At 46.9% G+C, this 13490-nt stretch overlaps 2 protein-coding genes across 14 annotated transcripts in view; one reads left to right on the top strand and one right to left on the bottom strand.

Annotated features, from left to right (window-relative positions):
• SLC2A8 (solute carrier family 2 member 8) overlaps nt 1-12350 on the top strand; it is a 27904-nt gene extending 15554 nt beyond the window's left edge. The window contains exons 6-10 of one of the 3 annotated variants that reach the window (XM_077284910.1): nt 9253-9402; nt 9470-9578; nt 9831-9995; nt 10350-10495; nt 10565-12350. In XM_077284910.1, the coding sequence (XP_077141025.1) occupies nt 9253-9402; nt 9470-9578; nt 9831-9995; nt 10350-10495; nt 10565-10738 (744 nt within the window). In that variant the 3' untranslated portion in view covers nt 10739-12350. The remainder of the gene's footprint in view (nt 1-9252; nt 9403-9469; nt 9579-9830; nt 9996-10349; nt 10496-10564) is intronic. The other 2 variants (XM_077284911.1, XM_077284913.1) reach the window with 2 other exon arrangements.
• Nucleotides 12348-13490, bottom strand: part of GARNL3 (GTPase activating Rap/RanGAP domain like 3) — a 190340-nt gene continuing 189197 nt past the window's right edge. For 9 of the 11 annotated variants that reach the window (XR_013221256.1, XM_077284902.1, XM_077284900.1 and 6 more), the window contains one exon: nt 12348-13490. Coding sequence is in view for 7 of the 11 variants with exons in the window: in XM_077284902.1 (XP_077141017.1) it covers nt 13328-13490 (163 nt within the window). In the remaining 4 variants the exon portion in view is untranslated. The other 2 variants (XR_013221257.1, XR_013221255.1) reach the window with 1 other exon arrangement.

Below are 13490 nucleotides of genomic sequence, written 5' to 3'. Positions count from 1 at the left end.
TTTCAGTCGCCTTATCTTTTAATTTCTTAGCATTAATGTCTATCCACTGGGTAGCATCCTCTGGTGTCAGGAAAAATTGGATTTTGTCAAAAGCCACCACTCTTAACTTCGCGGGAAACAACATAGAGTATTGCACCCCCAGTTCCCTCAGTCGTCTCTTGACACCAGTGAACTTCATCCTGTTTCTGAACCGCAGCAGAATAATCCGGGTAAATAGCAATTCTCTGATCTCCAGCCGTCAGATCCTCCATTTCTCTGGCCTTCCTGAGAATAATGTCCCTGTCTCTATAGTTCAGTATTTTGGCAAGCATGGTACGGGGATTCGCTCCTGGGGCAGGGGGCTGCGGCGGGACCCTATGAGCTCTCTCAACTGCGAAAACGTGTCAGCACTTTGGCTCCAATTTTCTCCATCAGCCAACTTTCAATAAACTCAATTCCCACAAAAAATGGAAGTATATGCCAAAATAGAGAAATATAAAACGTGTGTGTGTATATGTATGTATGTATGTATGTATGTATGTATATATATATATATATATATATATATACATACATACATACACACACACACACACACACACACACACACACACACACACACACACACACACACACACACACACACACACACACGCAAAAAAGTATTTAGTCAGCAATAGTGCAAGTTCCACCACTTAAAAAGATGAGAGGCGTCTGTAATTTACATCATAGGTAGACCTCAACTATGAGAGACAAACTGAGAAAAAAAATCCAGAAAATCACATTGTCTGGTTTTTTTTATCATTTTATTTGCATATTATGGTGGAAAATAAGTATTTGGTCAGAAACAAACAATAAAGATTTCTGGCTCTCACAGACCTGTAACTTCTTCTTTAAGAGTCTCCTCTTTCCTCCACTCATTACCTGTAGTAATGGCACCTGTTTAAACTTGTTATCAGTATAAAAAGACACCTGTGCACACCCTCAAACAGTCTGACTCCAAACTCCACTATGGTGAAGACCAAAGAGCTGTCAAAGGACACCAGAAACAAAATTGTAGCCCTGCACCAGGCTGGGAAGACGGAATCTGCAATAGCCAACCAGCTTGGAGTGAAGAAATCAACAGTGGGAGCAATAATTAGAAAATGGAAGACATTCAAGACCACTGATAATCTCCCTCGATCTGGGGCTCCACGCAAAATCCCACCCCGTGGGGTCAGAATGATCACAAGAACGGTGAGCAAAAATCCCAGAACCACGCGGGGGGACCTAGTGAATGAACTGCAGAGAGCTGGGACCAATGTAACAAGCCCTACCATAAGTAACACACTACGCCACCATGGACTCAGATCCTGCAGTGCCAGACGTGTCCCACTGCTTAAGCCAGTACATGTCCGGGCCCGTCTGAAGTTTGCTAGAGAGCATTTGGATGATCCAGAGGAGTTTTGGGAGAATGTCCTATGGTCTGATGAAACCAAACTGGAACTGTTTGGTAGAAACACAACTTGTCGTGTTTGGAGGAAAAAGAATACTGAGTTGCATCCATCAAACACCATACCTACTGTAAAGCATGGTGGTGGAAACACAATGCTTTGGGGCTGTTTCTCTGCAAAGGGGCCAGGACGACTGATCCGGGTACATGAAAGAATGAATGGGGCCATGTATCGTGAGATTTTGAGTGCAAACCTCCTTCCATCAGCAAGGGCATTGAAGATGAAACGTGGCTGGGTCTTTCAACGTGACAATGATCCAAAGCACACCGCCAGGGCAACGAAGGAGTGGCTTCGTAAGAAGCATTTCAAGGTCCTGGAGTGGCCTAGCCAGTCTCCAGATCTCAACCCTATAGAAAACCTTTGGAGGGAGTTGAAAGTCCGTGTTGCCAAGCGAAAAGCCAAAAACATCACTGCTCTAGAGGAGATCTGCATGGAGGAATGGGCCAACATACCAACAACAGTGTGTGGCAACCTTGTGAAGACTTACAGAAAACGTTTGACCTCTGTCATTGCCAACAAAGGATATATTACAAAGTATTGAGATGAAATTTTGTTTCTGACCAAATACTTATTTTCCACCATAATATGCAAATAAAATGATAAAAAAAACAGATAATGTGATTTTCTGGATTTTTTTTTCTCAGTTTGTCTCCCATAGTTGAGGTCTACCTATGATGTAAATTACAGACGCCTCTCATCTTTTTAAGTGGTGGAACTTGCACTATTGCTGACTGACTAAATACTTTTTTGCCCCACTGTATGTGTGTATGTATATGTATGTATATATATATATATATATATATATATATATATATATATATATATATATATATATATATATATATACGTTCCCCCCCCAAGGAAGAAGCAAAACGCGCGTCGGGGCTCTGCGCTTCTATCACAGGTCATGTATTGCCTGCATTTCCAGCCTCCCTCTGTTTCTATTTTTTGCACTCTGCATTAACTGCTACTATTGGTTATTTTCTTGTCACATGGCACTTTATTCTACTCTTATGAATCGTTTATCTTTCAATCTTGTAGCCTAGGCACTACTTATAGGGCACTGTTATTAATTTAGGTCTTGACTTTACACTGAGTATCACTGTTTCCTTTTTATTGATCTATGTGAACACTAAAGGTACCCACAGTGGCACTTTGGTCGCTACGACGGCACGATCCGTGATAATTTCATGACGTATTTGCGATGTAGAAGTCGTATGCTCCTACGTATCAAGCTCCTCCACCCATTACATCGTATACAATATCGTGCACACCTTTGTTACACTATGCGATCATGTTGCCACAGCGGGACATTTGACGACGAAAGTTTCAAACGATCTGCTACGACGTATGATTCTCAGCGGGGTCCCTGATCGCAGTAGCGTGTCAGACACAGCGAGATCGTAAGTATATCGCTGGAACATCACGGATTGTACCGTCGTAGCGACCAAAGTGCCACTGTGAGACGGTACCCTTACATATGGCAGTAAGTTACTAACCTGATTATTGTTAAGCACTGTGCAGTTTCATTGCCCTTATCAGATTTAGGACAGCCATCTGTTTTGTCTCTAGGCTTGGGTGAATTACCTCACTATTAATCTAATTATTAATTATTGTATTACCCAGTCCTGGTGCCATACATTTGGCTGTATTAGTGTTCTATACTCATTGGAAGTTCTGGATACCTTGATAGGGCTGGAATACCTTTGATATAACAAGTCTTTAAAATAACTATTTATAATTCTTGAACTGGTATTCAATTATTTATTGTTTGGAGTGCAATGCACTGTGTGAGCAGCTATTTTGTATTGCATCCCTTTTTACTTTTAAATGTATTGTACGTATATGTTTAATAAAAATATGTTTTATATTTCTCTTTTGGCATATACTTCCGTTTTTTTGTAGGAATTGTATAATTGGAAGTGCCTTTCACTAGGCCAAAAAACTCTTTGGTTTAATTTCAATAAACTCAGTGGGATTTCTCCCCTCAGTTTTTTTCACGCAGACCCACTATACGGAGGTTATTCCTTCTGGACCTGTTTTCCAGGTCCTCATTTTTTTGCAGCCAACTCTGATATCGCTTGAGCAAACTTTTTCTCCGCCTTTTGCAGCTTTACTATATGGTCTTCTGCAGTGCTCACCCTCTCTTCCACCACACCCATGCGTCTGTCCATCTTTTGTAGGGCAGCGTTTATCTGTGCAGTTTCCCCCTTAACCTCCTGCATCTGGAGGGTCAGGGCATTTATGGACTGCTTGCATGAGGAGACTAATGTAAAAACATCCCTCAGGGTCGGCTCACCTCCCGGCGTCACTTCTTCAGAATCCCCTATTGCCACCGCAATGCTGCTTTCCCCTTCCCCTTCTGTACCTCATGCTCTGCTGCCAGGATCGCTTCCTCCTCCATGTCTGATCCATCTCCGGCTACCGTCTCTGCTTCTCCCACTCTGGCAAACTGCTTGAGCTTCGCAGCCACCTCCATGCGCCGCTGACATGTGGCGTTAGCTTTGTCGGCGTCTTCTCTGGCCGCGGCGCCATCTTGGCTGGCTCCTGCATCACCGGCTCCCGCATCTCTCTGCCTCCGTCTTGTCATCTCCTCCGTTGTCGGGACACCAGAACAGCACCGCTCCACTCCCCGGACCTTCGGCCACCTGGGATAGCGCAAATAAGCCCGTTCAGCGGTGCCTGCACATGATTATGAACAATTAGCAGCGGGAGCGCTCTTCTATGCGTCCACTCACATGGCCAGCTAGGACACGCCCCTGTAAGAACTATTTTCGAGAAGATCTAGGCACCTGTCCTTGCACGCCCAAAAGTTGCACGCCCAACTTTTCAGTTTTTGATTTTCCACAAAAATTTAAAATAACCACTAAATTTCGTTCAACTTCACAATTGTGTTCCACTTCTTGTTGATTCTTCACCAAAAATGTACATTTGGTATCTTTATGTTTGAAGCATGATATGTGGGAAAAGGTTGAAAAGTTCCAGGGGGCCGAATACTTTTGCAAGGCACTGTATATATGAGATCTGGGCAAGGTGCAATATGAATGTATTATCTAAAGGAATACTGCACAGTGATGATTTATGGTGCATATGCTAGGGTACCATTGACTTTTGCATCAATATATAAACGAGAACTGGGAATATGTACAATTATGATATCTGCCTATTCTCAAACTTTTTATGATTTTGGTGTTTCGTTTGGGCCTCAGTATACCTCCCTCTCTGATATATTGCACGTACCACAAGGTATATCAGAAGCAGGGTCCCATTTCTGTCTGATTATATTACATATGGTACAATACTGCTATATTTCTGTGCACCCAACTTTGGATAGGGCTATCTAGGGAAAGGGAGGGAGAGTCGACGTTGAGCGGGGGCGCCATTGCGCAGGTTTTCTAGGGTTCTAGGGTGCCAACCTCTGCAGTAAGGAAGGGAAGCTATAGTAACCTATTAGGGTGAAATATCTTCCTTTATTCTTTATGTGCCCATTTATGAGCAGACCCATATCATATGGGGTGTTGATTGTAATGAAATATTTTGTGGGATTTTATTGATCTATATTAAAGGTTATGTTCTATGTCATTTGAGCACTATTCAGTGAAATTCTGTATAATTTTGTCTTTACTATTTGAATAACGGTGAACCCTTGTGAATCTCCCCCAAAATTTTAGAATGGCCTTTTCTTAACCATCCTTTCAAGGCTGCGGATATCTTGGTTGCTTGTGCACTTTTTTTCTATCACACTTTTTCCTTCCACTCAACTTTCCATTAATATGCTTGGATATAGCACTCTGTGAACAGCCTGGCTTCTTTAGCAATGACCTTTTGTGGCTTACCCTCCTTGTGGAATGTGTCAATGACTGCCTTCTGGACATCTGTCAAGTCAGCAGTCTTCCCCATGATTGTGGAGCTACTGAAACAAACTAAAGCCCCCGTCACACTAAGCGAGGTCGCTAGCGAGATCGCTGCTGAGTCACAAGTTTTGTGACGCAACAGCGACCTCATTAGCGATCTCGCTATGTTTGACACGTAGCAGCGACCAGGCCCCTGCTGTGAGATCGCTGGTCGTGTCGGAATGGCCTGGACCTTTTTTTGATCGTTGAGGTCCCGCTGACATCGCTGAATCGGTGTGTGTGACACGGATTCAGCGATGTCTTCACTGGTAACCAGGGTAAACATCGGGTTACTAAGCGCAGGGCCGCGCTTAGTAACCCGATGTTTACCCTGGTTACCATCGTAAATGTAAAAAAAACCAAAACACTACATACTCACATTCCGGTGTCCGTCAGGTCCCTTGCCGTCTGCTTCCCGCACTGACTGACTGCCGGCCGTAAAGTGAAAGCACAGCACAGCGGTGACGTCACCGCTCTGCTGTTAGGGCCGGCGCTCAGTCAGTGCAGGAAGCGGACGCCGGGGGACGCGAAGGTGAGTATGTACTGTTTGTTTTTTTTACATTTTACACTGGTAACCAGGGTAAACATCGGGTTACTAAGTGCGGCCCTGCGCTTATAACCCGATGTTTACCCTGGTTACCCGGGGACCTCGGCATAGTTGGTCGCTGGAGAGCTGTCTGTGTGACAGCTCTCCAGCGACCACACAGCGACTAAACAGCGACGCTGCAGCGATCGGCATCGTTGTCTGTATCGCTGCAGCGTCGCTTAGTGTGACGGGGCCTTAAAGGGCCACTGTCACCCCCCCCCAGCCGTTATAAACTAAAAGAGCCACCTTGTGCAGCAGTAATGCTGCAGTCTAACAAGGTGGCTCTTTTAGTTTTTGATTAATTTATTACCTCAATAAAGCGTTTTAAAAATTGGCCACAAATACCAGATATTGTATCTGGAGGCGGTCCGCATCGTCCTCTATGAATCTCCCAACTGCCGTCACTCTTCTCTTCAGGGGCGATGGTCGCCGCCCCCTTCGCGCTGTTGCTTCTTAAATCCGGCGCCTGCGCTGTGCGTGCCTGCCTGGGGCCCGCACTGTGTTATTCATTATGCACAGTGCGGGGCTGGGGTTCCTGGGCATGCGCACTGCGCTTGTCAGACGCTCCCCCGGTCCCCTGCCTTCCAGCATTGCCGGAATATACAGGTTTCATTGCCGACGTTTTGAACAGCCACAAAGAACAACGCTGGAAGGCGGGGGAGCGTCTGACAAGCGCAGTGCGCATGCCCAGGAACCCCAGCCCCGCACTGTGCATAATGAATAACACAGTGCGGGGCGGGGATTCAGGAACAGGGTGGCCGCACTGCCCGCACAGGCGCAGTTAGGCACCCTGCGTCTGAGCTGTGACTGACAATGAAGACTGCGCCTGCCCCAGGCAGGCACGCACAGTGCAGGCGCCGGATTTAAGAAGCAACAGCGCGCAGGGGGCGGCGACCATCGCCCCTGAAGAGAAGAGTGACGGCAGTTGGGAGATTCATAGAGGACGATTCGGACCGCCTCCAGGTACAATATCTGGTATTTGTGGCCAATTTTTAAAACGCTTTATTGAGGTAATAAATGAATCAAAAACTAAAAGAGCCACCTAGACTGCAGCATTACTGCTGCACAAGGTGGCTCTTTTAGTTTATAACGGCTGGGGGGGGGGTGACAGTGGCCCTTTAAGGGACCTTTTATAAATGCTTAGGAAGACTTTACAGGTGTTTTTTGTTAATTATTCTAGTATACTGAGATAATGACACTCTTGTTTTCATTGGCTGTAAGCCATAATCATCAACATTAACAGAAATTAAATGAAATAAATCATTCTGTAATGACTCTATATAATGAGTTTCACTTTTTGTATTGAAGAACTGAAATAAATTAACTTTTTCATGATATTCTAATTTTGTGATAAGCACCTGTATATTTTCTTAGAAAATTGGTGACGTGTTCAATACTTACCGTATATACTCGAGTATAAGCCGAGATTTTCAGCCCACTTTTTTGGGCTGAAATTGCCCCTCTCAGCTTATACTCGAGTCATACCGGGCGTCGGCAGGGGAGGGGGAGCGGGGGCTGTCTAAAAATACTCACCTAGTCCAGACGCGGTCCCTGCTTCCCCGGCGCCGGCAGCAGCAGCTTCAGCTTCTTCCTGTACTCAGCGGTCACATGGTCCCGCTCATTACAGTAAATGAATATTCGGCTCCACCTCCCATAGGGGTGGAGCCGCATATTCATTACTGTAATCAGCGGTACCATGTGACCGCTGAGTACAGGATGAAGCGCTGCGGCGTTGGGGAAGCAGGATCTACACAGCGGCAGGACCAGGTGAGTATATGGGGAGGGGAGCGCAGCGCTGCGCGATAGTCACCTGCTCCTCGTTCCGGGCGCCGATCTGTCTCCAGCAGTGACGCTGAGGTCAGATGGCGCGGTGACGTGGTCAGTGTGCGCCCTCTGCTGAACGTCAGTGCTGGAGACAGATCGGCGCCGGAACGAGGAGCAGGTGACTATTGAAAGTGCCGGGGGCCTGAGCGACGGAGAGGTGAGTATGTTATTTATTTTTTTTATCGCAGCAAATGGGGCAAGTGTCTTTATGAAGCATCTATGGGGCCATAACGTTCCTGCAGCACTATACGGGGCCATAACATTCCTGCAGCACTATATGGGGCCATAACATTCCTGCAGCACTATATGGGGCCATAACATTCCTGCAGCACTATATGGGGCCATAACATTCCTGCAGCACTATATGGGGCCATAACATTCCTGCAGCACTATATGGGGGCCATAACGTTCCTGCAGCACTATATGGGGCCATAACATTCCTGCAGCACTATATGGGGCCATAACGTTTCTGCAGCTCTATATGGGGCCATAACGTGTCTGCAGCACTATATGGGGCCATAACGTTTCTGCAGCACTATATAGGGGCATAATGTTTGTGCAGCACTATATGGGGCAAGTGTCTGTATGGGGCCATAATTAACGTTTGTAGGGCACTACGGCATATGGGGCAAGTGTCTGTATGGAGCATCTTATAGGGCCATAACGTTTGCACAGCACTATAAGGGGCAAATATCTTTATAGAGCATCTTATGGGGCCATAATCAGCATTTGTGCAGCATTATATTGGGCAAATGTGTCTATGGAGCATCTTATGGGGCCTTTATTAACCTTTATGCAGGATTATATGGGGCATATTTTAATATGGAACATCTTATGGGGCCATAATGAACAGTATATGGGGCTCCTGATTCAATATGGATATTCAAAGACACTTATCTATTATTACTTTTGACATTTACCGGTACCTGCTGCATTTACCCCCCTAGGCTTATACTCAAGTCAATAAGTTTTCCCAGTTTTTTGTGGCAAAATTAGGGGGGTCGGCTTATACTCGGGTCGCCTTATACTCGAGTATATACGGTATTTCACCCGTTGTATCAGTACTGGAGCAATATAAGAGGGGCTGATATCAGTCACATATGATGTAATGTCTTGAGGTTATATCAGTGCTGGAACTTTGAGAAGTTGCATATTTTTGGTTGATGTTGGAACGACTTGGATAATGAGGGGGGCTGTATACTTGGTGGGTGCTGTATATTGGGGGCTCTGTACATTAGGTGGGCTTTATATTGTGGGGGGTTTGGGTGTGTTATAGCGGGGACTCAGTCATTGGGTGGGCTGTATATTGTGGGGGTGTTGGATATTGTGAGTGTGTTGTACATTAGCGGGGACTGTATATTGTGGGGGTCGCTGTACATTAGGGGGGCTATATACTGTTGGCTCTGTGGTATAGAACGGGATGTGCTGATTGCATCGATTATTTTATTTTTTTATTTTCCCCCCCTCCTCTTCTTAGGACCACCGCCTGTCACTGGCAAATCTCCGGGTGCCATCTATTTACAAACCATTTGTCTTGGGCATCCTGCTCATGTTCTTTCAGCAGGCCACCGGTATCAACGCTGTCATGTTCTATGCAGATATGATTTTTGAAGAAGCCAATTTTCAGGTGAGTGACAGTGATGCTGGCGATGTTTGTTCTGCCTCATGCTCATTCTGTCCACCGTGTTTTACAGAACAGCAGTCTGGCCTCGGTGGTTGTGGGGCTGGTGCAGGTGGCATTCACTGCGTTGGCTGCGCTCATTGTGGACCGGACTGGGCGGAAGGTGCTGCTGCTTCTCTCTGGTATGGGCTACGGTGTCTGCCCATGGGGTCATTGCACCATGTACTGTAGTCACAGATTGTGGGAGTCCTATGCCATGATCCTTGGTGCCTGTATGTGATGTTAATATGAGCAGGAGGGATCAGCGGGGCAGAAATGGGAAGGAAACCACAGATGAGCATCTTGTTCCCTCGTCTGGGAGTCTCGTCCTGATGATAATTGCCCCTCGGTGATTGGCACCCCATCCACTCACACATGCTCTTCTGTCTCTCCAGGTACCATCATGGCACTCAGCACGTCATTGTTAGGGGTGTATTTTAGAATCAGTGTGGCACACAGGAACAACTCGTCAGACCTGATGAGCTCGGCAGACATGATGGACGGTCCTGCAGACCCACTGGCCTGGTTGGCTTTGCTCAGCATGGGTCTGTTTATTACTGGTAAGCTTTGGAGACGAGGGTCTCTGTAAGTGGTGACAAATTCTTCAGTAAGCCCCTTACCCCTGACCAATCCTATGATCGGGAAACATCCTACTGTCGGAGCATGGGGGTTGTGGGCAGGAGATAAGTGGTATGGCGGAGACTGCATATGCTAACCGGTAGTGGGTGGAGGCGGCACTGGCATGGGCGATGCGCAGAGGCAGTGCATGGTCATCAGCAGTGGGCAGAGGTGATGCTGGCATTGGTGATCAATGGAGGTGGTACATTGTTTTTTTGGCGGTGGGTGGCGCATTGTCTTCAGCAGTGGGCGGAGACTGTACTGCCCATGACCAGTGACTCTTCTCCTTCCTACAGGGTTTGCCATAGGCTGGGGCCCCATTCCATGGCTACTCATGTCTGAGATCTTCCCTCTTCGTGCCCGAGGCGTGGCCAGTGGGGTGTGTGTTGTCACCAACTGGGGCTGTGCATTCCTGGTTACAAAGGTTTTTCATAATCTGTTGGTAAGTTGTGGGTGGGGCATTACTCATGTGGGCCGGGCAGTGGCTGACATGGTACTTTGTGTCTGGCAGGATCTTCTTGGCCCAGATGGGACCTTCTGGCTGTTTGCTGCTTTCTGTGGCCTCAATGTCCTGTTCACCGTCATCTGTGTACCGGAGACAAAAGGGAAGACTCTGGAGCAAATCGAATCTCATTTCCAGCAAAGTTTGGAGAGACAAACATTAGATTCTGGCGCCGTCCAATAAGACACCACATCCCACTTAGTGATAACTGGAAGTAACGGAAGGTTGTTGCTGGGTCCTTCAGAAGGCAATGTTACTGACTTAAAGGGGCACTCACGCCAAGCTGTTGCACTGCTACCAATTGTTACTTTAATGGAAGGTCCGGTCCCTCCTACCAGGGGTTTTTATTATGTGTTGTTTATTCCTGTGTTGGGAGGGGCGCACATAGTAGTCGGCGTGTCAGGCTGGTAATTGTCAGGCACTAGTCATGTGACCCTACCATCAGGAACCAGTCCGACTATATGTGACCTTAGCAAGGATGGGACCTGGTGCTGATGTCTTGGAATCTCAGTACTGGGAAATATAAAAGACCAGAACCTGTAATTCTCGCAGAGCATTATATGTGTGCGGTGGACAGAGAGGGTTGCATCCTTGCAGGTGGGCTCACACCGATGGGGGAAGATCTGAGTGATGGATGGATGTGTGGCTAGATGAATACCGCCACCTGCTGCTGACAATCAGCGCCTACCTGTTCTTAACTGTACAAGGGATTAGAAAACACAGCACCATGCCTGTCTGGGATTCATGGGGACTGCAATGGTAGACCTGACCCTCGGGCAGACATCGTCCCTTTTATAGTCCGATCACTCCATTCTGGGGGCACCATAATTGGTGCTGGATAAGCATCTGGTTACACCACTTATTAGGCAGCTTGTGCTGGTACACGGGCCCGATTCATCATTGTGCGACTTATTGTACTTACTTTTGTCTTGTGTTCACTGATGGTTTTTCTTTAAAATGGTGAACGTAGTTCGACATTTATGGAAATCTAAAAAGTTTTTTTTATTTCTTTTGTCTTTAACTAGTTTTTGCAATTTTTTTTTAGCACCAAAAGTCATAAAAATCAACCAAATTGAAAACCCCCTCCAGGGGGGACTTTAGTGTAAGATTGAAAGAAAAAAGCTTAGTGGGGTAAAACACTATAAATACGGACGTAAGACCCCTGCTGGCTGCTAGTGACCGGGAATCTGGATCCAGGGACAACAGAAGATCTGACCACTTTTCTGACCATGTGAGGACCGTTTTATCTACTGGTTGGAAACGATTGAGGTTTCCATTCTACGACCGGATGCAGAAAAGAATGAAAATTTGCTGAACTTTAATCTGCTGCAAAGTTCCCTCTTCAGCTGGACCTCAGGGTGAATGTGGCTGTTTGGAAATCAGTGCCACCTCTTGGGCTCTTAGAAAGGCAGGAAATAATTGGCGCTGGCTTCTGTCTCTAGTACTGGATATTTCTAAGACTATGTGGTCCCAAGTTTATAAAAGGAAGTGACATGCATAGAAACATCTGCTCCTGCTGATATTGTCACACACAGGTGCGGGTCTGTCGCTGTGTAACAGTGTGGACGATACACAGAATAAAAAGCATATTCCAGAGGTGGATGGATGGATGGCTTTGTTACAGTGTGTCAGTACAGGTGTGGTTAGCCTGGTGCATGAGCTCTCCACACTGACACATTGTAACAAATCCATCCAGTAACTCATTCCGATCACCTCGCCTCTAGCCTGTACACTACCTACCACTCCCAACAGCCACCCTGTTTGATTGTGAAAGAACCACACAAAGGCCAGAGCCCAAACTTCATCAGTTTTATTGTGGCGCCCCTGTGTGGTGAAGTGTTCATGTACAGGCCACAGACGGGACACAGTGACATCACGTGGCGTAGAAACAATGGAAATACGATCATTAAGACACTTGGTGGTTGGCGCTTGTAGGAGTTTAGCAGTTGACCAGAATCGGATACAAAACCACACGTTCTGGCCCCTTAGGAAAATATAGAAAGTAAAAACCACAATTTGTCAGAAGATCGGAATGTCCCACAAGAAATTACTCTGGAACATTCCAGCAGTTTCTTCTCGGCAGCACAACAAGGTTGTGAATCAGCTGAAGTGCAGGAGGAAGCATGCAGTGCACAGACGCTCCAATCACTGTCACAACACAGCGGCAGGTGTACAACAACTCCCAGCATCACGTGCATTCAGAACAGCATGTGATCAGGTGTGGAACACATCACACGACAGCTGGGGATCTCCATGTACAGGAAGGGGTGAGACACTACCGCGACGAGTTGTCATATCCTCAGTATACATACATTAATGTGGCAGTGTGGTGAGGCGCGTCTCCTCCAGCCTTCAGGCAGGGGTGTAATCAGAGTCCAAACCCCCCCCACCCCCAGCCACCGTGGGACAGGTCCCATGTAGAATGGCAATCCAGCCTTTAATATAAGCCAGAGCTGCACTCCCTATTCTACTGGCTGAAGGCTTCCACAATTTCCTGGCCGACGACTCTGTACAGCCAGCAAAAGAGTGACCGCCGGGGTCCGCAATATACACAGCAGTATATGGAGAGTCATTCTACACAAGGGCCAGGACCAGAGTTTTCTGCTGCATCACCCCATCTGTATACGGCCTCATCTGCGCGGCTCCTCACTTGGTGTCCACGTCCTGCTCAGACCTGATGGATGTTTCTCCTGCAGGCAGCAGATCACAGGTGGCCATGGTCAGACGTTGCGTGCTTTGCGCAGAGGATGAGGCTCACGTCGTAGATTGTCTTCACTTTAAATCAACAATATCTTCATCGAAGGATGCGGTCATGTGACAGAGGCTGCTGCTGACTGGGGGGCTCTCCTCTACGCTGACAGTAGACTCGGGGTCGGAGCTGGTGGAGCAGTGCCTCTGACCCCCACAGTTACTTTCAAATGATTCTGAATTTATC

Source organism: Ranitomeya variabilis, chromosome 2, assembly GCF_051348905.1.
Source record: "Ranitomeya variabilis isolate aRanVar5 chromosome 2, aRanVar5.hap1, whole genome shotgun sequence".
NCBI lineage: Eukaryota > Metazoa > Chordata > Amphibia > Anura > Dendrobatidae > Ranitomeya > Ranitomeya variabilis.
The sequence above is the reverse complement of the archived record's forward strand: the minus strand, read 5'-3'. Positions and strand labels throughout refer to the sequence as shown.